General features: G+C 40.9%; 1 protein-coding gene across 1 annotated transcript in view; it reads left to right on the plus strand.

Annotated features, from left to right (window-relative positions):
* The window catches only part of MYO18B (myosin XVIIIB), a 427,031-nt gene that overhangs the window by 202,944 nt on the left and 198,316 nt on the right, over positions 1-25,771 (plus strand). Inside the window, exons 22-25 of the mRNA XM_018560492.1 lie at positions 2,091-2,156; positions 7,135-7,263; positions 12,339-12,482; positions 12,595-12,684. Of these exons, the coding sequence (XP_018415994.1) occupies positions 2,091-2,156; positions 7,135-7,263; positions 12,339-12,482; positions 12,595-12,684 (429 nt within the window). The remainder of the gene's footprint in view (positions 1-2,090; positions 2,157-7,134; positions 7,264-12,338; positions 12,483-12,594; positions 12,685-25,771) is intronic.

Genomic DNA, 25,771 nt, shown 5'->3' on the forward strand with positions numbered 1-25,771 from the left:
CTCTGCCCTCCACTGCAGACATCCGATCACAAAACCGGTCCAGGTTTCCATCTGAGGATCTTTGTGGTGAGCGCAGTCTGACAACCAGAGATCGCCGCCATCACTGCCGTGAACTGCGCCGGACCAGACAGGACCTGCGGCGTGTCTTCCCGCTGGGCGGCCATGCTTCCACGAGGCTGTCTCTTTCCGCGGGCCGGCAAGGGCGAAGGTTTGCTAGGACGACCAGATGACGACTTTCGGTGCCCCCGAGACATACCCTCCGAACTGGGAGATAAGGGGCCCGCTGTCTAGTGGTTGGTTGAGCGCTCCACAGGGCTTAAACATGCAGGATAAGAGATAGGGTGGCGGAGCACAGTTCTTACACGTGCACTCCGGTCGCCATCTTGGACATGCCCTCCTTCAATCACAATTATTACTGAGGCCTCTACTTTGCAGCCATTCTAGATTAAGAGCAAATCCAAGTTTTCCATGCTCCAGTCGCAACCGGGGTACCTACCAAGTACCACCGGTCGTCCCACCGCTTACCCCACCTCTGATGAGCACCTTACACGGGGTAAAACTCTTTCAACTTTCTATGGTTGGAGTGAGTCCTATGCTTTTAGCCTTTCAAGGCTAAGAGAGGCTAGAAGCTGTATGCTAAATGGAAGACAGTTATGTGTAGAAAATTATTTTCCCTCATGGTGAGAATATTATCTTAATAAGAATTATGGAAAAGAGTACAACATTTACAGAGCTTGTCAGTTTGGAATAAACCTAAGACAATATTCTGTCAACTGAGGGAAGGTAATTTTCTACACACATTTGCCCTCATATAGCGATTTAAAGGAGGGGGCGGAGCCCAATGTCCAGGAAGGGTTTGCTCGAACGGTGTCCATGGAGAGATGGAGTGTTGGATACACTCAGAAAGTCTGGTGGGACCGGGTTAGGCTGGTGACAACGCATTTCGAAGGTGAGACCTTCTTTTTCAAGCCGGCACACCGGGATCCCTGCACACTGGCTTGAAAAAGAAGGTCTCACCTTCGAAGCGCGTCTCCAGCACTCCATCTCTCCACGGACACCTTTTGAGCAAACCCTTCCTGGACATTGGGCTCCGCCCCCTCCTTCACTCCAGCTTCGGGTCTACTCTCCACGGCCCCGCAACACCTCTACTACGGGCATCTGAAGCTAGCAGCTGACGGACACAGACCCGCCGGACTGCTAGGAGGCCACAGCGTGTACCCACCTCCGCTCTTTCTGGATCCGCACACCCCCCTACAGTCGGCATGTCCTAGTACAACTGGAGTCATCCAGAGGATCACCCCACGGCCCTCCATCCAGGCACTACATTGGCTGCACCGTCGTCGCTGCAACCGTTCTTCACTTTCCCTGCAGTGAGTTACAGAAGTTCTCCCTTCCTTTGCTCACCACTCTTACCTCACCTCGTTACTTTTGTGTCTCCATCTGCTCCACTTTGTTCTACCACTACACCACCCAGCAAAAGAGGGGCCGTTCCCGCTACCGCTCCACTCCATCCGGTGCACCTCACCCCTCACTCACAGCGAACCCTCACCCAACCATAGGTGAGTACATCACCTTTTCTCCCTCACCCTACTTCACCACATTAATTGCACCAGGTAGTGGCACTTCCATCTCCAATTTTTGTCTCACTCCAACCATAAATGACAGATGTTGTAAAGGGACTAACAAACTCATAGCTATTATATATATAGTGCTAGATCAGAGGCAAGTCAAGCACGACTTTCTTTCAGTTGCAATCAGGTAGAAATAGTCTATGATTGAGATCAGTTTGGGGCACATTCAATATGCCTTGAGACTTGCATGGAAAAAAGCAAAGCAATGCAATGTATAGAAAAAGCTGCAATAAACCTTGATAAAAATCCAATTTCAATATGGTGTTCGGTATTTTTTAGAAATGCTCCATAAATGTGGGTCACACACATATCTGTGTACAGTTGCTCTTTTGCATGATCCCATTAATATGGCAGGGAAGATCAGGACTTGAAAATAGCTTTGGTCCCGAGATACAATGAAGCCACCAGTGCACAGCAGGCAGAATCTGTGTTAACTTTGTATTTGTTTCTTTTCTGCAGGCAGTGGAAGAGTTGTTCCAGCTACTAGATTTGGAAAAGAAAAGTATTGCGATGGGCCGCAGCCAGGTGTGTCTCCTAATGTTTCTTATCTGACACTGAAAAATCTTTATCAGGAGTCAGGACTCATTCAAAATGTCTGTTTATTTCATCAACTATACCAAACCTGTTTCAAAAAGTGAAATCCCTGGAATTCAGACATGAAAAAAAAGAATTGGGAATTGTGTAAAATGTATGTTGTTGCCAGATTAGAGGAGTTAAAGCTGAACTACGGGCAAACAGCTAAATACCCAGAAGAAACACATATATAAGAGCTGTTTTATTTGCCAAATGATTTGTATTTCTCTGCCCCACAGCGCATCCCTGTCTAGGAAGGGAGGGGATCTAATCATTCTCTGCTGCAGTTTCACTTTCACTTAAACTGGCCATACACCTATAGATAATCTGCAGATTTTCTATAGTCAGATGGAAAAAGTGCAACAGATTCCTCCATCTACGCTAAACTGTGTGGATGGAGGAATCTCTCACCTGGCCAAGCTTCAGTATCTTGCTAGTCGGCCCCACTGGCTCTCAAAATATCTGAACAATGCCTGCATCCAATCAGATTGTTCAGGTATTTTGAGAGCCAGCGGGGCCGACTAGCAAGATACTGAAGCTTTGCCCAGTTGGAGATTCCTCCATCCACACAGTTCAGCATAGATGGAGGAATCTGTTGCACTTTTTCCATCTGACAATAGAAAATCTGCAGATAATCTATAGGTAAATGGCCAGCTTTACAGCCCCCCCACCCCTCCACCTTGTGACTAGACAGTGAAAAGAGAGACAGCACACTGATCAGCTCCTCTCTCCCTATCAGCATGTTCCTTGCACTGCAACACACTTGACGGTCTCTTTGTGCTGATTCTTCCTCTGCTCCTATGATGTCTGCTCTACAGGGATGGCAAAAGGCTGATTCCAAGTCAAATAGAATTAATAAAAAATACATTTAATTTTGTATTTGTGATTACAGAGATGCATTAATTTGTAGGTTATATATCTGCCTGGAGTGCAAGCCTTTACAGAATAGCTATTAGAGTAAGATCAGGTGACAATGGCAAATAGCTTTATACACATTCTGTTTTTAATTGAGTAGAAACATACTTAAACATATTATTTATCAAGCAGTAATAGTGCTTGATAGAGGCATCCATTAATGAAAGAGTTAACCTTTTTCAGACAACCGATCCCCTTCAGGAATCGGGTGCCTGAGAGTGAGAGCAGAGCCGCATTTGCAGCTCTTGCCGCCATTCTGACAGCTGGTATAGATCGGGAAATCCCAATGTATACCGGCTTTTTTTTGTTTAAATAACTTTCAGCAATAGAAACATGATGTTTCTATTCCTGATACAATGTTACAGTTTTCTGATTGTTGTTGGAACGATCAGAAAACCTTTAGTGACATCTGATTCTGAAATGCTGCAGCATCAGTTTTGGCTGTTCTTAAGTTTGAGGCAGTCTAATAATAACCAAAAATTAATTGATTAATTTATCAAGCAGTAATAGTGGGATTAATTCACAATGACTGCTTGATATAATTAAATAAATAAAATAAAAATTTAAAAAGTTTAAAAAAATAGTGAAAAGTGTAAAAAAAATAAAGTGTAAAAAAATAAATGTAACAAATACAAATAAATGTAACAAATAACAATTATATATTTAAATATATTTTTATACTATAATTTATATAAAAATTAACCCCTTACAATGAACATCTGCAGCTGTGCTGCAGATTTGCTTTTCACCCTAAGGGGTTAATTTTTTTAAAACCCCTCATGACAGTGATGTTCAAAGTATGTCGCTGTCACTGAGGTGAACGCCCACACATTTTATATATGTGCCACTTAGTGGCAGTGATATTGTATGCCAGGTGACCACTTTTAGCTTTAGCTTTTAGAGAAAAAAGATTAAAATGTTAGGTTTTGTTTTCGGCTGAGAAGTACAGAAGCATTTCTAAAATCCTAGGAATGTGAGGTTTTTCCAAATAAAGGACAAATAAATAAGTGTATTTTATTGCATTTTTTTTAAGCTGTGCTGTTTTTGTAAAAAATACTACAAATCAAAACTGGGGAAAAAGTGTTTTCTTTACGTTTTTTTCTCTTTTTCAATATTTTATTTGTCCTAACTGAGGCGTTATGTACATATATGTGATATAAAGATATAGTCCTATCTGTCCTCTAAAAAAAATATATATAAAATGTGTGGGTGCACTTTGTAAGAAAGTATATTACTGACGTGGAAGAATCACACAGCAACAATGTCAAAAGTGTGTCAGTCATTAATGAACAGAAACTAAAAACAAGCTCAGTCATGAAGTGGTTAAAAACCATTTTATATACCTAGCTTGTCTTTGCACATGAACATAGCATGCATTTTATGCACAATTCTGAAGGCTCTTCACACAGAAATCTATAGTAAAGTTTTTATATTTGAAGGACAGGTGCATAAGTAGTGTGCGTTCACCTTTTTTTGAGCCTTGCTTCCACAGACAGGACTTTCATTATTATGGCATGCTGCTTCTACCAGGCCTGCTTAATAAGAGAGTTGGCACAGGCAGGCTGATCACAGAGAGGTAAAGCCATTAGTATGAACATTGATTTTGCAGCAGCTTTGAAGAACTCATCGGGACTGTGCAGTTAATGCAGTCATTATTGAAGCAATCAAACCCTTAATGAAGCATTACTCCGTCTCCACTAATTCTCAATCTATTGTTGCTGGGTACATTTGTGCCTGTGCAATGGGAGAGAAGATTGAATTAAAAAAAAAGACACATTTGTCCATAGGTATTTTTTAGCAGCTGTTAATGTTTTTATTAAAATGCTTTTGCATAGTTCGAACAAGTTAAATAAAAACTATTTTTCATTGTGAGGGACAGCAATTTTTCAAGATAATGTTTTTTTTAATGCCAGGCTAGAGTTTTGAATGCATTACTTCCAAATTTACTTTGAATTGACTTACTCCCAAATTCAAGGAAGAAAGTGTGCAGTACGTTTCCATAACTGGATAGGCTGTGTAATTTACTTGAAATTAAGGGCTTATTATTCACAAACGTTTCAGTAAAGATCCAGGTTACAAGTGAGTGGAGACCAAACTCAAAAGTAAATGAACAGAAGTGGAAGCACTTTGCTACATTTTCACTTTATCTTTGCGGAAAATCAGCAGACTTTGTAAAACTTACAAGTTAACAACATTCTGAAAATCATTTTTCCACTGAAAGCACTGTTATAGGAGAACTCCCTGCAGATAATATGGCATAATTAAAGCAACACTAAACTGAGGAGTTAAATCTTAAAATTGCATTTAAGTACCTGAACTATCAACAAAGATGTATCTTATTTGTGTATCACTCGGCTGTAGATCCTCAAATCATCTCTGAATTGGTGCTGACACTGTCCTTCCTTCTGGAGGGTGCCTACTTTTGTTCCCCATAGTCCCTGTGTGTTGTAAAGTAGCCACCACTCCAAGCTCGCTCCTGTGATAGACTACAATCTAAAAACAAATTAGTAAACTGAACATGAAAACATAGTCCTTCACAGGAGTGAGCCTGGAGCGGTGCGGCGGCTACTTTACAATATACAGGGATCAAAAGTAGCCACCCTCCTGAAGGACAGTGTTAGCATGAATTCAGAGATGATTTGATGATCTATGGCACAAGTGAGCTACATTTTTGTTAATAATTAAGGTATTTGAATGATTTTATTTTTAAGATTTAACTCCTGAGTTTAGTGTCACTTTAAGGAGAACGAATATGTAATATATTGCAGATTATCAATCATTAGATGTGGTGGCTGCATTCATTTTCTTTTTAGGCTTTTTGTCCTGTATTTTCATCTGGTGATCTGGCCAGTAACACACTTCCTGTGCTAGGGTGACAATGCTTGCTCACAGTACTGTAACAATGGAGGAGTAGCAATATTACCCTTGAACAGGAAGTACAGGTATATTAGGCCAACAGAACTCCTCCCCCTCTCCAATCTTCCATAACATAATGGGGAGGTGTTCTCAGAGAGAACTAGTAACAATGCTGAAAAGTCATCACAGAAAGCTAACAGCTCACGAGATTTTGGTTAGGATCAGCAGGTTCTTTTTTGCAATTATTTAACAGATATAACAAATAATATATAATATACATATAAGTAAATTCATATAACACATAAATAAAATACACACACACACACACACACACACACACACACTCTGTATATATGTAAGTGGCATTTTGGTTAGCCCTTCTGCCCTACAGCACTCAGGGTCCCCGGTTCAAATCCCCAGTCAGGGCACTATCGGCAAGGAGTTTCCATGTTCTCCCTGTGCTTGTGTGGGTTTCCTCAGGGTACTCTGGTTTCCTCCCACACTCCAAAGACATGCTGGAAGATTAATTGGCTCCTCTCTAAATTGTCCCTGTATATATGCGGTCCCGAAGCGATCCTTCATACCCCAAACGTCCGGGTTGCGGGGGAGGATACTGATGGCAGAGGACCCATAGGCTCCTTCTGCCATTAATTAAAGAGGGAAGGGGCATGGCCTGCCACAGGGCTGACCCTAAAGGAGAAAAAAAATTGCCTTTAATATCACTTAAAGTATTGCAAACAAAGAATCTTTTTTTTATTTTATACTTTAATGGACTATATTATTTTTTGACTGGAGTTATCCTTTAAGTATAAATACATTCATATGTATATGCAAATTAGAACTACCATACTAGTTTTCTCAATCAATAAGTAGTATTTCTTTAGATACTTATATTGATTGATATGAATTCAATTACCTTACTATGGTAGTTCAACAAAAAATATGATATTGAAGATAAGCTTTAGTCCAGGTGGACTCTGACATAAACATCTCAGATATGTGTATTCCTATTAACGACTAAGCTTGCTTTTTTGGTATTTTTTCTGACATCATTCTTTAAGATGAGAAACATGACCCTTTTCTTATCTCCAGTTGGCACCAGTTGATGTGGTATTGATTGTTTCTGATGTATCTGCTGACCTGATATTTTTCTCTCCAGGTGTTCATGAAAGCTGGTGTGTTATCAAGGTTGGAGAAGCAGCGAGAGAAGATGATTTCCCAAACTATGATCCTTTTTCAGGCCGCATGCAGAGGGTTTCTTTGTCGACAAAGGTTCAAAAAACTAAAGGTAAGACATTGTTTTAATATAAATTTTGACAGGACAGGTATGCTTCTATTATCTATCATCTCACTTACATTCATCTGTAAAAACCTAAAATTTCAGGACTATAATGAAGGTGTCTGTGTAGGTGACAGTGCTTGGTGGAGACTATCATGGGCAAAAATAAATAGGAAAAAGTTAGCATTGTAGATGCCATACCTGCAGAGCACTCTTTTTAGTGCAAACAATATTTTGCTTGGCTATGCACCATGGCCATCTGACAGCTTGTCATCCAAAACGGTAATATTGCTAAAAAAATTTTAGTAAACATAAAAGATAATTTACTACAGTATAGAAAAGACTTAACAGTATATAAAAATGTTAGGAAAGAATAAGCAGGATACCCAGATTGCCTCCAGTTTACAGTCATAGTTGCATACATTGCACTGTAGATGCTGACCTTGAAGGCATCAAGTGATTTCTATACCCATATGGTCCCTAGGCTCTGAGTATTTGTGTGCCAATATTCTCACTGGCATCTAATGACTCTTCATTTGCTTCCGTCCCAGCTTCTAGTGGTTTTTGTGACTATATTGTTCATGTTATTTTCTGTTTAGTTATGCCCGTATACTTTCTGGCACCTAACACTTATCCAGACTTTTTCTGATTACTATATTTGCAAACCTAGAGTCTTTGTGATTACACATTCCTACTATGCCCTTTCAGCCAAAGATTGTATAATTTTAAAGGACAAATTGTCAGGGTATGTTCAGACCCATCATTTCACCAAGGCTTTTGTGCTGTGTAGCAGAGTGGAGGGTGACAGATATATATGGAGGGTTTGTTGGAACTTAATGTTAATACTGGGGTTACTGTAATGTAGAGGGTTGTGCAATGTATTGTTATCCACATGCCCTACATAATATCAGCCGCACTAAAACCTCCAGACTTGTAGACAGGTAGAAAAAGCAAATATTGCAAATGCTGATATTCTCTAACTGACTATCAAAGAGAGGAGCATCAGTTTACTCCTGTGGCTCCAGGACAGGCCTTCTCTCATTTTATATGTAAGATCCTATGCATGTGGTGCAATACTCTTACCTTTACATCCTATTTAACTATACTTCATTAAAAACACTGATTTGCACTTAAATGTCTAACTTGACTGAAAAGTGCTGCAGATCATTAATTTGGGTCAGGTAAGGTAGATTATGAGCAATGTCATGTACTTCATATGCTAGTTGATATTGATATGATTGGCAAGTTGTTGCTTTTTGTACAAAGTAATAGTGCTGCTAGCTAGCATTTGGATTTTTGCTTTCATTGTCATAGAAGGATGACATGACTAGAACAGCAACTGGAAATCGTTTTCAAACACAATACCCCCACTTTTTGTTTTTAGATGAAAACCTGGCCTCTTTTAGGACACATGCATTAATCAAAGGCATGAGATCAAGTGTAAAGCACAGCAAAAGACTGCATCTCAACTGTTTTGCTTGCAATTTAAATGCATTTCAATAGGACCTGCTTCGTCTAAAGAAACACAATGCAAACTAAAGCTGGTCAAACATGGAACTACACCTTAGAATACAACTGAATATTAACATTTTATAAGTAATAACATAAGAGTTTATTGATCCAGGGAATATTCAGTAGCCTTAGGGTTTTTTTTTGCCCTCCTCTGGATCAGCTGTTGGTAACTGCGGGCATAGGGTTCTTTTTATGGAGATTTCCTGTTTTTTATTTTTTTGTCTATTGTCTAGATAGACTTGTGTCTTTTTTCAACCTGACTAACTATGTAACCATTTACATAATTGGGAATCTAGTGAACTGTGTTTGATGTTTGCTTCAAATGCATGTCAAACACAGGAAAACAATTCTGTTGAAAACAATGTTCACGCTAGTCATAAGTTTTTACTGTGCATTGCTACAGTAGCTACAGCTTGCACTGGCATTAGAATATATATTGCACCTTTAACCAATAAAACACATAAAAAATGTCCACAAAGGCATAGTTTCCTTTTGAATTCAAATGCAATAAACTTTGCTATAACAGAGTCAATGAACTATGAGAAATGCAACACAAAATACAAATGTAATGCATTTATGTACAAAAAAACACAATTCTTTTTATGACTGTTTTGCTCTGCGCATGCATCTTATCTTATTTTAAATCCAGTATAATAACAGTTGTAGAATGTTGCTGTACAATACTGAGTATTCAGAAAATTCAAAGACAGTGTATTAAAACAAACCATAATGGCTGTTGGCAAAAAAAAAATGGCAAAAATCACTTTCTTAATTCAGCAAAAATTGAAATTAAGGCCATGCTTTTTGTTTGGTAATCTGCTACTTTGGCAACACCAATCATTAATTCTTTGAATGTACAGGACAATTCCTAGCCCCTATTTTGATTTTCGATTTTTGGCTGTTTGCCTAATTCTTTGCGTTAAAGCCAGGAAACCACCGAACAAACTGCTTACTGTTATAGGAAAACAATAAAAGACGTACAGAGTGCTACAAAAATGCATACATGCACACATACAATACATATACTTTCTATCATCTCCTAGGGAATGATCATTGAAGAACATAGTCTGTATGCAAAAGGAATATATTAAAGGTCACTTAGCTTTAGTTATATCTGGTCTACAATTTCCCTATTGACCAGGACTTTAGGCATTAAAGGCCTCCAATATTAAAGACATCAGGCAGTAAAGAACTATGGGGAAGTTTTGTATTACCCTTTTAGTGAGGCTACCACCACATTGCAAGGGTTAAGTGCTTGTTTTGGTCTAGGGAGGGAAATACAAAAGTTATACTCACCTGATCCTCCCAGCCGGCTTGCTTTTAGACAGGTCCATAAAGCCTCTCTCCACATCCGCTGCAGTGGCCTGTGGTCCAGGAGTCATCATGTTCTATACACAGTGTATAGGCTGTGGAGACACCAAGGGACATACCATCACTGCAGTGGAGGAGGAGTCAGATTGGAGGGAGCACTGTCACAGCTGGCCATCCCCGAGGATCGTGTGAGTATAACTTTGTTATTTTTCTCTCTAGACCAAAATTAGCACTTAACCCTTGCAGTATGGGTGGTAGCCTCACAGCAAAGTTTTCCCTGGAGTTCTACTTTAAGCATTCGTAGGAAAATATGTTTTTGATCTTGCCTATTTTTCTCTCCATCTCTTATAGTGCAGCTTTAATGTCCCATGATTAAGTTCCTCTTCAGCTGATGTTGCAAGCCCTTTTATATCTTGGAAGGCATGTAGTCATTGCCTCATAGGCATAGCCCTTTCCATTGCCTTTCTACATCATTTTGTACCAGGGAAGCATTCCTACCTGCAAAATCTAGATGACAGCACAGTACTATAAATAACATCTATGGCCAGTTATGTCAAAAGGTGAAGCAATTGTTGAATCTTATTGACATGCCTGCTATCAAGCTTGGGTCCAGTTTTTGACCTAGGGTCCTCTAAACAATGGGAACAGCTATGCATACTTTCTGGACAAAGGGTTTATATCACATACCCATAGACCACAATTTACTAACGTAACACAGGCAAAAACCTTATTTTTCCTAGAAAGAGAGAGCAAGAGACATGTCACAAAATCATGCTACAATATTCTTCAGTCATGCTCAGAAGTGCAGGGAAGAAAAAAGTTGTGTACTTGAAAATGAGCATAAAAAGATTCTGTGTCTGGGAAAAAATAACAAAAAAAGCTTTGAAAGCCCTGCAGATTATATTTGAATGGGAAACCTTATTGACAGGCAAAACTCTGATATTTCGGGGTAGTGTCAGAGCTTGCTGCTACTGTAAGTCCTACCATCTCGCATTCCTGTGATGGATCGCTTAACTGGCCAAAAGAAATGTGCAGGAGCCAGAAAGGAGTGGGCAAGCTTCAGCTCTATATGGACATGCCAAAAGTTTTGATTCTCAGCGTTGCTTGTGATTCAGCCATATATCTGCAGGATGTTTGAGGCTGCTGCAGTTATGGCAGTATTCCATACTCCCTGCTGTCACCTATGCATACAGCACTATTATTTTACAATGTAAATACAGACAAATTTAAAATGACATTAAACTCAGAAGTTATATCTTAAAAATAAATAGTGCCCTAGCTATTAACAAAAAATTTATCTTATTTGTGTATCACTCAGCTGTAGATCCTCAAATCATCTCTGAATTCCTGCTGACACTGTCCTTCCTTCAGGAGGGTGGCTACTTTTGTTCCCCATGTTCCCTGTGTACTCCTGTGATGGACTACAATCTTGCATTAAGTTTACTAATTTGTATTGAGATTGTAGTCCATCAAAGGAGTGAGCTTGGAGCGGTGGCTACTTTACAACACACGCAGGGACCATGGGGAACAAAAGTAGCCACCCTCCAGAAGGAAGGACAGTATCAGCACGAATCAAGAGATGATTTGGGGATCTACAGCTGAGTGATACACAAATAAGATACATTGGGGGGAATTTATCAAAACAGGAGTAGAGAGAATCTGGAGCAGTTGCCCATTGCAACCAATCAGCTTTTCTCTTCAGTTTGCTCAGGTAAGATTTGAAAATGAGACAGAGAAGCTGATTGGTTGCAGTGCAAACCTGCTTCAGATTTTGTCTGATCCATTTTTGATAAATTCCCCTCATTGTTGTTAATAGGTAAGGTACTTGAATGTATTTTGGGGGATTTAACTTCTGAGTTTAGTGTTACTTTAAGCAGCCGTTTGCCTAGTATATGTATAGCAGTTGTAGGATAGCAGCGTAGACTGGTAAATGTACAGTGAAACATTACATTTGTTTTTTCTGTATATTGACCTTTTTTATGTAAAAAGCCTTCTTCAATAGGATCATATGTTTAAGTGAGAGGTTTTCATTTAAGTGAGAGAATGGATTGCAACTGCTTTTCTCTAGTCTTTAGGTACACTTCCACTTCCATACGGTAGGAGTAAATACCAGTACATTTTTCCAATATTGCTATCTGTGTAATTATAAAGTTGGATGAAGATGTCAGGATGTGTTATGAAGCTGCAAAGTGGAGATGAGACTGCAATATTTTAGAATAAATGTGCATTCAATTTTTATGCTTTTCCTGTTCTCTGTTTAGATTCAGCGGATTGCTCTCAGATGTATCCAGAAGAATATCAGAAAATTCTATTGTATCCGAGAATGGCTATGGTGGCAAATCATGTGTCTCATTCGTCCCTCGCTGACGGTCAATGTAGATGAGGCCAAGTTTCGTGCAAAGGAGGTAAGTAGCACAGTTTGGTTAAATAGAAACTTTTCCCTGTTTACCCTTCACACATGCATTACGTGAGTGTATAGCTTGACATAAAGTGCTGTTGTTTAACATTTTCCCACAGGAAGTAATTATTGCTTTAACAGCAAAGCTTGCAATATCAGAAAAGTCAAGAAATGAACTGAGACAGAATGTTGACCTACTGGAGAGCAAGGTAAGAAGTTAGCTTTCAGTGACAAGCTATAATTGGGACAGAAGGAACCAGTGGCATAACAACCGGGGGGGGCAGCAGGGGCGCGGGCCCCGGGCGAAAAGTGAAGGGGGGGGCGCCGGCCGAAAATGGCAATTTCGGCTAAAATCCGAAAGTGACATTTTCTTGACGTTTTGTATTTTAAAGGGAAATATTAGGGGTCTGTTTAGACCCCCAATATTTCCCCAAAGCCCCTAAAAGTAAAGTAAAAAATAAAAATATTTAATAAAAAAAATAATTAATAAATAAAAATTAATTTAAAAAATGAAAAAGTTTCTAAAATATTAAAATTTGAAAAATTAAAATAAAAACATGTGTGTGTGTGTGGGGGAGGTGCAGGGTTGCGCCACTGGAAGGAACTACTGCCTGCGGCGCATAGCTGCAGGGTATGGATGGTATTTGCTACAACCGAAGTCATTAAAGGACCAGTAAATATGAATAATATGCTGGCTTTATAAATGAACGGATCAACTAAAAATGTAACAATTTTTGGTGCTTGGGGAACAGAGTATATTTTACCTAAATAATGACAAGAGCAGATATTTATCTACTGAGGAGGTAGATGTACAAACTCCACTTTCTTAAACAAAAAAAACTGCTGTTTATCCCAGCATAAAAACAAAAAATATACAGTCAACCAACTGCCAATGTATTAGGGAAAAAAACAAAACTTCTACTCACCGAAACTTACTTAGACCGTGATGGGAACAAAGTCCCTTGTTACAGGCAGTGTCCCCTTAAACAGCAGCAGTCCATAGGCAAGCTTTTATCTCCCTCATATTCTTGGTGCAGCAGCTTTATAGCCCAACACATTTCTGTCTGGGCTGACACACAGACATTGGACTCTCACAAAATTTCCCAGGTGCACTAAATCAGTGTGCCAGTCACTTACTTCATGTATCATTCTTCTCATATAGGTGTTTGGTTTGTGACAAAGTAAATGTAAAGGCTAAGTCCAATTGCACAGGTGAATTTGGGAAAATGGAATTACCCCCTCCAATCTGCCCCCCCCCCCATACTTACCTTTTGATGAACACTCCTTCCCCTCCACCAGTACAGGTGTACTATCTGTATCCTGTACCGCCATGTAGAACAGCCCTGCGCTTTGGATTTTGAATTTCGCTTGCTGTGCTACATGGCAAGGGCTGTGCTACATGGCAGTACAGGGTACGAATAGTGCACTTGTACCAGCGCAGGGGAAGGAGCGTTCACCAAAAGGTAAGTATTGCAGGGTGTGGTGGGTGGATTGGAGGATTTTTTTTCCATTTTCCCAAATTCACTTGGGAAAGTGGACTTACCCTTTAATTTGCTTTTTTTACCTTGTTTAAAAAGGATTTACTAAAACTAGAAATGAAGCCAACGTTTTTTTTTTTTTTTTTGATAGATTAAGGGAGGGTTATAACTCCTGTGTTTTTTGCCATCTGGGCCCCATTGGGGAGATTTCCCTTCAACAATAAATGAGAGGAAATCCCTCCAAAGTGAGGGAAATCCCTGGTTGTCACCAGAACTAGTGTCCCCATTGGAAGATTTCCCATCTATCCCTGTTGTGATGACAATCCATCAGTGATAATGGTCACCAGGACAAATAGAGACGGTGAATCTCCCAAACAAGGAAACAGACAGTAATAAAAATATGATAGGTGTTTTAATCCCTCTCTACTCCATCCAAAACAAAAAAAAAGCTTCAGTTGCATTTTAAGTTCATATTTCTGTTGTGTCCTATTATGTTCTCTTCTTGTAAACCCTCATGTAGCATCAACAAATCTGTTCACTTTACATGTTTTAATCATTCCATATTTATAGTTTTTTTTCTAAGTCTTGGTTGATTAAAACAAGCAAACAAAACAAACATTTACTTATCGTTCTATAATGCCTGTGATCAGGGACAGATTAATGCAAATAGGCCCGGCAGAGTTGACCCAACCCCAGGCCAACCAAAACCGAGTTGCGGCCATCTATTCAGGTATATCAGAGGGCCCCCCGATATGCCTGAGCAGAGAGCTGCATCCGCCAGTCTCATTGACCACTTGGAGCCCGCCCTGACTCCCCTGGAGCCAGCATTGACCCCCTGGAGCCTGTGCTGAACCCCCTGGAGCCCGCGCTGACAACCTGGAGCCCGCACTGACCACCTTAGAGCCCACGCTGACCACCTGGTGCCCGCACTGACCCCCCTGGAGCCCGCACTGACCCCCCTGGAGCCCGCACTGACCACCTAGAGCCCTCACTTACCACCTAGAGCCCGCAGAGACCGCCTGGAACCAGCACTGACCACCTGAGACCCTGCACTGTCTGCCTGGAGACCGCACTGTACGCCTGGAGCCTGTACTGACCACCTGGAGTCTGCAGTGACCACCTGGAGCCCGCATTAACCACTCGGAGCCCACTTGGATTTGTAGACCTCTATAGCTGATGGTATTATTCTGCAGTGCTTTACAATATACTGCTGGGATTTGTAGTCCTCTATTGCTGATGGTATTATTCTGCAGTGCTTTACAATGTATTGCTACAATGTGTAGTCCTCTATAGCTGGTGCCATTCTGCATTGCTTTATAATGCATTGCTGAGATTTGTAGTCCTCTATAGTTGGTGGTATTTTGCATTGCTCTGTATTGCATTACTGTTATCTGTGGTCCTCTACAGTTAGTGGTAATATTCTGCATTGCTGTATAATTTATTGCTGGGACTTGTAGTCCTCTATAGCTGATGGTATTCTGCATTTCTGAGTAATGTATTACTGAGATTTGTAGTTCCTGTACAGTTTGAAGTCAATGGCAGATCTACCAGGGTCACAGCTGCAACTGGGCCCTGGCGCTTCGCCACTGACCCCAAGCTGTAGAGAGACTACAAATCACAACTCGCACAGGAGGAAGAGGACCCCGGTGACTATTGCCATTTCCAAAAAAGGCCCACCAAAATCCTCAGCACCAGGCCTGTGATGCTCTTAATCCAGCCCTGCCTGTGATATCTGGATGTGGGCTTCATGATGCCACGTATTTCCATGCAGATCATGAACTCGTGGGTGCTGAAGGTGTTTTTTTATCTTTATGTCAGTACATTTTACAAACATGTCTTTCCACATGTAATTCCTGTTTTACACTTTTGATATCATGTTGTGTCTCTCAGTGAGAGACATTACAATTGTTAAAATAAGATAATAGATACATGACATTATTAAGTATACTTTCTTCCTGTACTTTCACCACTCAGCAGAAAGTCAAACAAATATGCAATTATGAGAGCATTTAAGTTATTTAAACTGTATTATAATTCATCTCATTATAAAATGTCTCTCGATAATGTTCTATAATATATGGCACACACTCAATTCTATCAAAATATTTATAAACTGTCATTCCTCCCTTTTATCATGAGGAAAAACTTTTTAGTGTTACCAAAATGTATATCACTGTAGAAGCAATGTACTCAACACTGCATGTCAGCAAAAAAGCCCGCACTGACCACCTAGAGCCCTCACTTACCACCTAGAGCCCGCAGAGACCGCCTGGAACCAGCACTGACCACCTGAGACCCTGCACTGTCTGCCTGGAGACCGCACTGTACGCCTGGAGCCTGTACTGACCACCTGGAGTCTGCAGTGACCACCTGGAGCCCGCATTAACCACTCGGAGCCCACTTGGATTTGTAGACCTCTATAGCTGATGGTATTATTCTGCAGTGCTTTACAATATACTGCTGGGATTTGTAGTCCTCTATTGCTGATGGTATTATTCTGCAGTGCTTTACAATGTATTGCTACAATGTGTAGTCCTCTATAGCTGGTGCCATTCTGCATTGCTTTATAATGCATTGCTGAGATTTGTAGTCCTCTATAGTTGGTGGTATTTTGCATTGCTCTGTATTGCATTACTGTTATCTGTGGTCCTCTACAGTTAGTGGTAATATTCTGCATTGCTGTATAATTTATTGCTGGGACTTGTAGTCCTCTATAGCTGATGGTATTCTGCATTTCTGAGTAATGTATTACTGAGATTTGTAGTTCCTGTACAGTTTGAAGTCAATGGCAGATCTACCAGGGTCACAGCTGCAACTGGGCCCTGGCGCTTCGCCACTGACCCCAAGCTGTAGAGAGACTACAAATCACAACTCGCACAGGAGGAAGAGGACCCCGGTGACTATTGCCATTTCCAAAAAAGGCCCACCAAAATCCTCAGCACCAGGCCTGTGATGCTCTTAATCCAGCCCTGCCTGTGATATCTGGATGTGGGCTTCATGATGCCACGTATTTCCATGCAGATCATGAACTCGTGGGTGCTGAAGGTGTTTTTTTATCTTTATGTCAGTACATTTTACAAACATGTCTTTCCACATGTAATTCCTGTTTTACACTTTTGATATCATGTTGTGTCTCTCAGTGAGAGACATTACAATTGTTAAAATAAGATAATAGATACATGACATTATTAAGTATACTTTCTTCCTGTACTTTCACCACTCAGCAGAAAGTCAAACAAATATGCAATTATGAGAGCATTTAAGTTATTTAAACTGTATTATAATTCATCTCATTATAAAATGTCTCTCGATAATGTTCTATAATATATGGCACACACTCAATTCTATCAAAATATTTATAAACTGTCATTCCTCCCTTTTATCATGAGGAAAAACTTTTTAGTGTTACCAAAATGTATATCACTGTAGAAGCAATGTACTCAACACTGCATGTCAGCAAAAAGAAATCAGGCAGACCGTTACACTACATAGTGACATGGGCTATATGATGAGCTTGAAGGATGATAGTCTGCCTTCATACATGGCTGTTTTCTGGTGTGTGCTGGTTTTCTGTACCCCTTTTAATGCACCATATAGTATGCCACACAGGTGACCAATCTGTCACCTGGTCTAAGCTTCAATTTTTCATGAAATTGTTTTCATTAAGAACGGATGTTTGTGCCCCTATGCAGCTGCATATGTATAAACTAAGGGGTCTATTCACCAAGCTGCCGAGGACAGCCGAGTGAATGACCGATCTGAAGTGAAGTGAGCCGAACACTGTTCGGCTATTCACTTCAGGCTGGTACGGCTGATTTCAGCCGTACATCGGCTGAAATCAGCCGTACATCGGCTTGCTTAGAGTGGCTTCGGTCGGCCAAACATGCTCAGCATGTTCGGCTGACCTGAAGTGCAGAAGGAGTTCGACTCAGCTGATCCAACATCTGGATTGGCTGAGCCGAACCTCCGGCAGGCTGCTCACTGCTGTTCGGGCTATTCTTAAAAATGACGAACAGCAGTGAGTGAAAAGCCGAATGCCGCTATTCAGCATTCGGCTCGGCTGTTCTGCTCGGTCCCTCAGAGGGACCGAGCAGAACAGAAAAAGAGTGAATAAAGTAAAACAAAGTAAATAGAAAACGATTGTGCGGAGCTAGCAGTGACAGCTAGCTCCGCCCAATAGTTTCCTATTGCCCGGCGGCTCTGCTGCTGTAAAAAAAAAAAAAACTCTCTGGGAGCCTTCCGCTCCCGGCCCGCAAGGAGAGAAGCACTGATGTGCCTTTTTTTCTTTATTCTGACACGATCGATGTCAGAATAGAAAAAAAAAAGAAAAGATAATTTTCCCATTGAAAAGCATTGGGACATTACTATTGGCTATTTCAATTTGCAATAGCCAATAGTAAACTAGCATTGTTCCCGCCCTCTGCTGATGGACCTGATGGGGAACTGCAGCAGAGGGCGGGTACAATGCTACTTTACTATTGGCTATTGCAAATTGAAATAGCCAATAGTAATGCCCCAATGCTTTTCAATGGGAAAAATCTTTTTTTTTTTTCTATTCTGACATGCTCATGTCAGAATAAAGAAAAAAAGACACAGCACTGTTTCTCTCCTTGGCGGCCGGGAACAGGAGAGTTTGCTGTTTGGAGATCAGTGTCCCTGGTTAGCAGTTAACCAGGGACGCTGATCTCCCTGAAAGTGGCCGGCCGCTCGGCCAGCTTCGGCTTTCAGCAGAGAGAGATATTTAACTTCTATGTTGCAGACATCAATGTATTTTCAGGTTGCAGCAAAGCATTGTTTTCCAATATAATTTGTCTGTTGCAACCATGGTAACAGTGGAGACTGTTCTGGGCTCTGTATTTCCCTTTTAATCTCTTGGACACTTCATATATCATCTGTTCTTATCTCTAAAATGAAGTGTCAGCTTTGCAAAATAAATACATTCAGATGTATTTCTCTATCCTATACCTAAAAGGTGATGTAATGATGCTAAGCTAGCTGCAGATCCAGATAAAGGTGCTTCCAGGTACCTGAAACTGGTTAAATTCCTGTGCAAAGGACCCCAGTAGCTTCAAATCATAGGGGCTATATAAAGGAAATTGCAACTAAAAGCTGGATGAGTAACTTCTTGCCTATAACCACCACCCATACCTTTCTATTGGTGTAAAGATGCAGGTGGTGGAAGGGGCTGGGCTAAATGTGGCCATGCAGATTGTGGTTTCCATTCTTCTTTATAGAGCACTTTGGGATGAAAGGGGTAACTGATCTTTTAAACAAAGTGCACTTAAATGATCCTATATTCCCTTCCGTAGATCAGTATTTACCGAGATCCGATGGGCACAGTTCTGTTGTATACATCCAGAGCTACAATGCTCCCTCTGCTGCACATTACAGGTCTCCCAAGCAGGAGACGGGTGTAGCCAGGAGAGGGAGACTTGCAACGTTGCATGTCAACAAAAAGCGGAGCAGCATATAGATCTGTAGTATAGATCTGCAGAGGTTAACAGTGGAATTATTTAGGTCAGGGGAAGGAAGCCGAAAAGGCTGTTTAAAAGTGCACTTTTATCTTAAGGATACTGAAGCACTCATTAGAGATCTTTGCAGTTAGATTAAAGAGGAGCAACTTCACAAGTCTGCATGAATAAATTCCTGACCTGTCAATATACAGAAATAGAGAATACTATTTCAGAACAAACTCTACCTATCATTTTAATGTCATCACTGGACTTGAGTCCAGTGACTTTGCCTAGGTTGAGATGATGCTTTCAGTCTGCTGCATGCAATAGGAAACATTTCCCTAATCGCCTCTCACAAAGTGATCAGAATGGAACAAGTCACAAAGTGATAGGGTACAGCAGGGGGTTGATCAGTGTCAGACATTTTGTGAGCACAGCCACCAGGATTTGTTTGATGGTATCATCTCTGAGCCAGCATCTCAGTCCAAAGAAGTAGATGCTGACCCTGACTAATTTCTGAATAAAGATGGTGCCATGCTTCTGATTAGAAAAGTGGATGAAGGAATTTCCAGGGGGGTGGGGGTACTCTAAACCCTGTAAGAGGTAATACATATCAGGAAATATTACACATTACTTTTTTACTGAATATAAAAAAAATATATAATGCTAGGTTCAACTAAACATTGTTACACCACCCAACTGGTTTGCTTTAAAGTGATCATGTCAGGGTAAACAAAATTACAATGGCAGTGCCATGTGAAGAAAGTGGCATTACACTGACCTGTCCAGTGGCCCGTTTGTTGAAACTTCGCTCTTTGGGTTAAAATTGTGGCATATAATTGTTCTGCGGGCACTGCAGGTATCCGACGGTTCCAGGTGTGTTGAGCCCTGGATAGCAGTAAAACCCAACAGTAGGTGAGTCTAAACCCCTGCAAAGTTCTTATTGCTGTTTATATTCCCATTGTGGAGATATATTGTGTGGTCAAAGGACAAGAGGTATAGAGCAATCCCCAGATTCCTCCAGATTACTAGGTAAGGGAGTATAGAGGAATGTCCAGGTCACCAGAACAGCAAGTATATAGGAATCTCCAGAGTATGCAGACAGGAGGTGTAGAGGAATCTCCAGGTCACCAGGACACGAAATATGGAGGAACCTCCCCTGTGGGGATACACATAGCAATTAAAACACCTAAAATGAGGAGTCAGTGTACAGGTAAATGAGAATCATTACAGTTCAAATGCAAAATCTTTACTGCAAGCTTCTTCGTGCAAATAACAATTGCATCTGTACATTTAAAACCCATGAATGTCATCCTTTAATTATTTTCACTTTGAGGCCTTGTTCACACCGAAAGCGTGTGCGTTACAGAGCAGTAGCTGCTGTAAGGCACCGCGATCACTGAGAAACTTCCCCTTGCGTTTTGGGGCAGGAGGGGGCGTGGCAGTGCTGTGTATTCAATGGCTTCCACGCCCCCCCCGCCCACAGTGCGATCGGACGCCTGGCAAAACTTTGCCAGTGTTCCGTTCCACTGCAAACGCAAAAAATAGGGCTTGCCGCTCTGGAACGCACACGCTTTCGATGTGAACAAGCCCTAATGGGAATCTGTCACATCTTGTATGTAAGAAGAGCCAGGTGGAGCTAACATTATCTAATTTCAGGTTTGCATTCTAGTTATGGGATATTCATATCATTCACAGAGAAGGTGAAAAGCTTAAAGTGACACTAAACTCAGGATTTAAATCTTAAAAATGCATTCAAGTACCTTAAACTATTAACATAAATGTGTCTTATTTGTGTATCACTCAGCTGTAGACCCTCAAATCAACTCTGAATTGGTGCTGTCCTTCCTGCTGGAGGGTGGCTATTTTTGTTTCCCATGTTCCCTGTGTGTGTTGGAAAGTAGCCACCACTCCAAGCTCACTCCTGTGATGGACTACAATCTCGGGTTTACTGTATTGAGATTGTAGTCCATCATAGGAGTGAGCTTGAAGCGGTGGCTCCTGTGATGGACTACAATCTCAATACAGATTAGTAAAGTAAACCCGAGATTGTAGTCCATCACGGGAGTGAGCTTGGAGTGGTGGCTACTTTCCAACACACACAGGGAACATGGGAAACAAAAATAGCCACCCTCCAGCAGGAAGGACAGCACCAATTCAGAGTTGATTTGAGGGTCTACAGCTGAGTGATACACAAATAAGATACATTTTTGTTATTAGTTAAGGTACCTGAATGCATTTTTAAGATTTAACGCCTGAGTTTAGTGTCACCAAGTTAGACAGTACTGGAAGTTAGAGAAGATCAGCCTACTTCTGAGGCTTCCCACAAAGGCTTGAAAACACTAAGGGAAATTTATCAAACATGGAGCAGGCAAAATCTAGTGCAACCGATCAGCATCTCTCTTCAGTTTGTTCAGTTAAGATTTTAAAATTAAAAAATAAGCTGATTGGTTGCCATGGGCAACTGCTCCAGATTTTGTCTGCTCCAGTTTTGATAAATTCCCCTCAGTGTTTTAAAGGCATCCCTTCTAGTGAAATTATAATACTTAAAGGGTGCACTATAAGCCAAGCAGGTTGATACAGCTTGCAAAAGAAGGGTTAACAAGTACTGCACAAAAACAAAATATATTTTAAGCACAATGGATGAATATGAGAGAGAACATTTAATTACCTCTGTAGGGATGATTTCACATAAAACAGCAGCACTCCTTTCTTAAGTGTACAACACCTGCTCAATGACAATATGTTCCTTGAACGGATGGGTTTGCTCATCAGGGGTCATTTAACTCCTAGCTGCTCTTTACATTCCCATCTGTGCTATAAATTAACACTCCAGAGAATTATGAGGACCAGGTTACTGGAAAAATAAATGTACCGATGTTGCTGGCATTACTTTAAAGTGTTTTGGAATATAGATGTAAGCATATTTGAGCTTTTGTGAGACTAGAGCAAATACATGTTTCTGTCTGTTATATGCCCTACTAGATCTTCCATTTAGAGACAATTGCTAGTTTTAAAGCTTACCTACCATCCATTTAAATATACATAGGTTAAAGCATATCTAACCCTAGACAACGAGCTATGATTTTAAGCATTCTCAGAATCCCTTTAGCTATGCAGACAAAGACATGGGGCTTGGCTGGGCCTGAGTTGATAAACATCACCTGCATCCCTTTTACCTGTGCGGGCTCTGTGCAGCTTCCGGTGCGCTTGTAGGGCCACCCCATAGGAGGAAGTGTAGTGGACAATGTCTAAGCAAATAAATGTTGTTGATGTGTCATATGACCATAATTGTAGCATGTAAGACCATTGGAGCTATTCCTGCAATGTGATAATTTTACCCCAGGAAATAACATCTAGGGGCAGAATGAGCTGAAGGTCCCACTTTTCTTCATAGTCTCTAGCTGCTTCTAGCTAACATGGACATCAGAAAAAAAGCAGGGTTTCAAGGAGTTTGCATTTCATTATTATTAAACCATTGATCATGCTAGCAAAACCAGTTACAATAGGGCAAAAGTGGACCTTAAAAATGTATGTTTAGGCAAAAAAAACAAAAACATATGCAGTACATATGTATCTTCCATGCATGTTTTTTTTCTCTGCAAGCTCATAAAATATCTGTTGATCCTGACAGTGAGCTCCTAACTTCTTGGGCGTGGTGTGTCATAGTCTTTATTTATTTATTTAATAAATTTCATTCTGTCCAAGCTTACACTTGAAAGGTAGATGGAATCACCTGCTGGCTTCTTATACCTGGATAATCTGTATGATAGATGATCTTGTAGAGGACCATGACACCATAATTTGACATTCTTAAGGTGTTGGCAGTTGGGAAAACGTTGACATGTTTTCAGCATGTGAATTACCCTGCAAGCAACCATTTTTGAATGGACTGGGCCATTGGGAAAGACAGAATACATTTTTAAATATTTTTTAGCAAGAGATAATATTTGCACCCCTGCATTTCTGTCAGATAATGCACCCCTTTACGCAGCAAAGAGTTGCAATTACAAATATTTGGGCATTCTCATGTTTATTTCTCTTGTTTGTATTGGTATGACACAAAAAAAGTGGAGAAAAAAAAAGCCAAATCTGACACATTCCACGCAAAACTCCAAAAATCGACTGGACAAAATTATTGGCACCTTCTCCAAATTGCAAGAAATAATTGCATTCTAAGTTTGTGATGCTCCTGTAATTTTTAATTAAACTCTCCAGTATCAGTTAACAGGTGCTGACAATAGAGAAATCGCACCGGCAACCAGTTAAAATGGTGAAAAATTGACTCAACCTTTCTGTTGTGTGTCTGTGTGCCACACGGAGCATGGAGAAGAGTAGAACATAATTGTCTGAGGATTTGAGAACAAATATTGTGGAAAAGCATGGACAATCTCAAGCTTACAAGTCCATCTCCCGAGATCTTCATGTTCTTGTGTCCACTGTGCACAACATTGTCAAGAAGTGTACAGCCCATGGCACTGTAGCTAATCTCCCTGGAAGTGGACTAAAGAGAACAATTGATCAAGGATTGTAACAAAGGATTGTTCAAATGGTGGATAAAGACCCTCAATCAACTTCCAGACAAATTCAAGCTGACCTTCAGGCATAGGGTACAACTATGTCAGCTTGCGCTATACGATGCCATCTGAATGAAAGGTACACTATGGTAGGAGACCCAGGAGGACCCCAATGCTGACACAGAAACATAAAAAAGCCAGATTGGAGTTTACCAAAACTTACCTGAGGAAGCCAACATCCTTTTGGGGAAATGTGCTGTGGCAGACGAAACAAAATGACAGCTTTTTGGTAAAGTCCATCATTCTACTGTTTTCAGAAAAAGAAATGAAGCCTTCAAAGAAAAAAAATACAGTCCCTACAGTCACACAGGGTGGAGGCTTACTGATGTTTTGGGGTTGCTTTTCTGCTTCAGGAACTGGATGTCTTGATTGTGTGCATGGCATTATGAAATCTGAAGACTACCAAAGAATTATGGGGTGCAATAGTAGGGCCCAGTGTCAGAAAGTTTGGTCTCCATCAGAAGTCATGGGTCTTACAGCAGGACAATGACCCAAAGCACACGTCAAAAAGCACCCATAAATGGTTTCAGACAAAGCACTGGAGAGTACTGGACTGGCCAGCAATGAGTCCAGATCTGAATCCCATAGAGCACCTGTGGAGAGATCTCAAAACAGCAGTTGGGAAAAGGAACCCTTCCAATCTGAGAGACCTGGAGCAGTTGGCGAAAGAAGAGTGGTCCAAAATTCCTGTAGAGAGGTGTAAGAAACTAATTGTTGGTTACAGGAAGCAATTGATTTCACTTATGTTTTCCAAGGGCTGTGCAACCAAATATTAAGCGCTTGAAGACAAGGTGTTTAGACCCCCTGCCTGGCCAGGCCATTTTTCAGTGTTCAGCGCTGCAGTACTTTGACTGACATTTATTCCGTCATGCAACGCTGTACTGAAATGAATTTTATACCATTTTTTGAGGACAGATATAGCTTTCTTTTGGTGGTATTTAAAGCAAAAAACTACCATACCCAAAATTGGCCATAGGCGACGCTTTAAAAGCTTTTACAGCTCATCAGTTTAGTGTTATCAGTGATTGATGGCCCTAAAATTATTGCTCTCATTCCGACGTTTGTAAAAAAAAATTGTTTTTTTAATTCTTTGTTTATGTGTAACTTTAAAAACATTTGGGGGGAAACTTTAAATTTTTTTCCTATTTTTTTTCACCTAACTTTATTGCTATCACAGAGGGGGCTGAGAAACCCCTCTATGTGATAGCAAAATATGTGACAGGTCCTCTTCATGGAGACATCAGGGGTCTCCAAGACCCCTAATGTCACCTAGGATCCCCCTGAAGAAGCTGATGAAGCAGAGATCTGCTTCATCAGCTTCTCTCCAGCATCTGAAGCTGGAGAGTGACACGAGAATGCGGAAGTGATGTAATATACACCACTTCCGCATTCTGACAGCGGAGAGGGGACCGGAGGGAGGTCGTGAACCGACCTCCCTCTGATCCCCTGTTACACAGACAGTATGCTGGTCCCTGGCTAACACTGGAGCCCGGGACAAGCTTGACAGGGGGAGGGGGGAGCCGCGGAGGGGGGGGCGCACGTCACGGGACCTCATATTAACGGGCATCACTGCCTGTTTTCAAATAGCGGCGATTTCCCGCTCGCGTGCCGCGCGCCCGAGCGGGCGGATGTAACAGGACGTGTATACACGCCCAGTTACATCCAAGAAGCTCCCGGACGGCCATGTATACACAATGGCTGGCTAGGTGGTGCCAATAAATTTGTACAGTCCATTTTTTGAGTTTTGCATGGAATGTGTCCGATTTGGCTTTTTTTCTCCACTTTTTT

This window comes from Nanorana parkeri, unplaced genomic scaffold (genome assembly GCF_000935625.1).
Source record: "Nanorana parkeri isolate BGI_ZX_2015 unplaced genomic scaffold, ASM93562v1 scaffold18, whole genome shotgun sequence".
NCBI classification, from domain to species: domain Eukaryota; kingdom Metazoa; phylum Chordata; class Amphibia; order Anura; family Dicroglossidae; genus Nanorana; species Nanorana parkeri.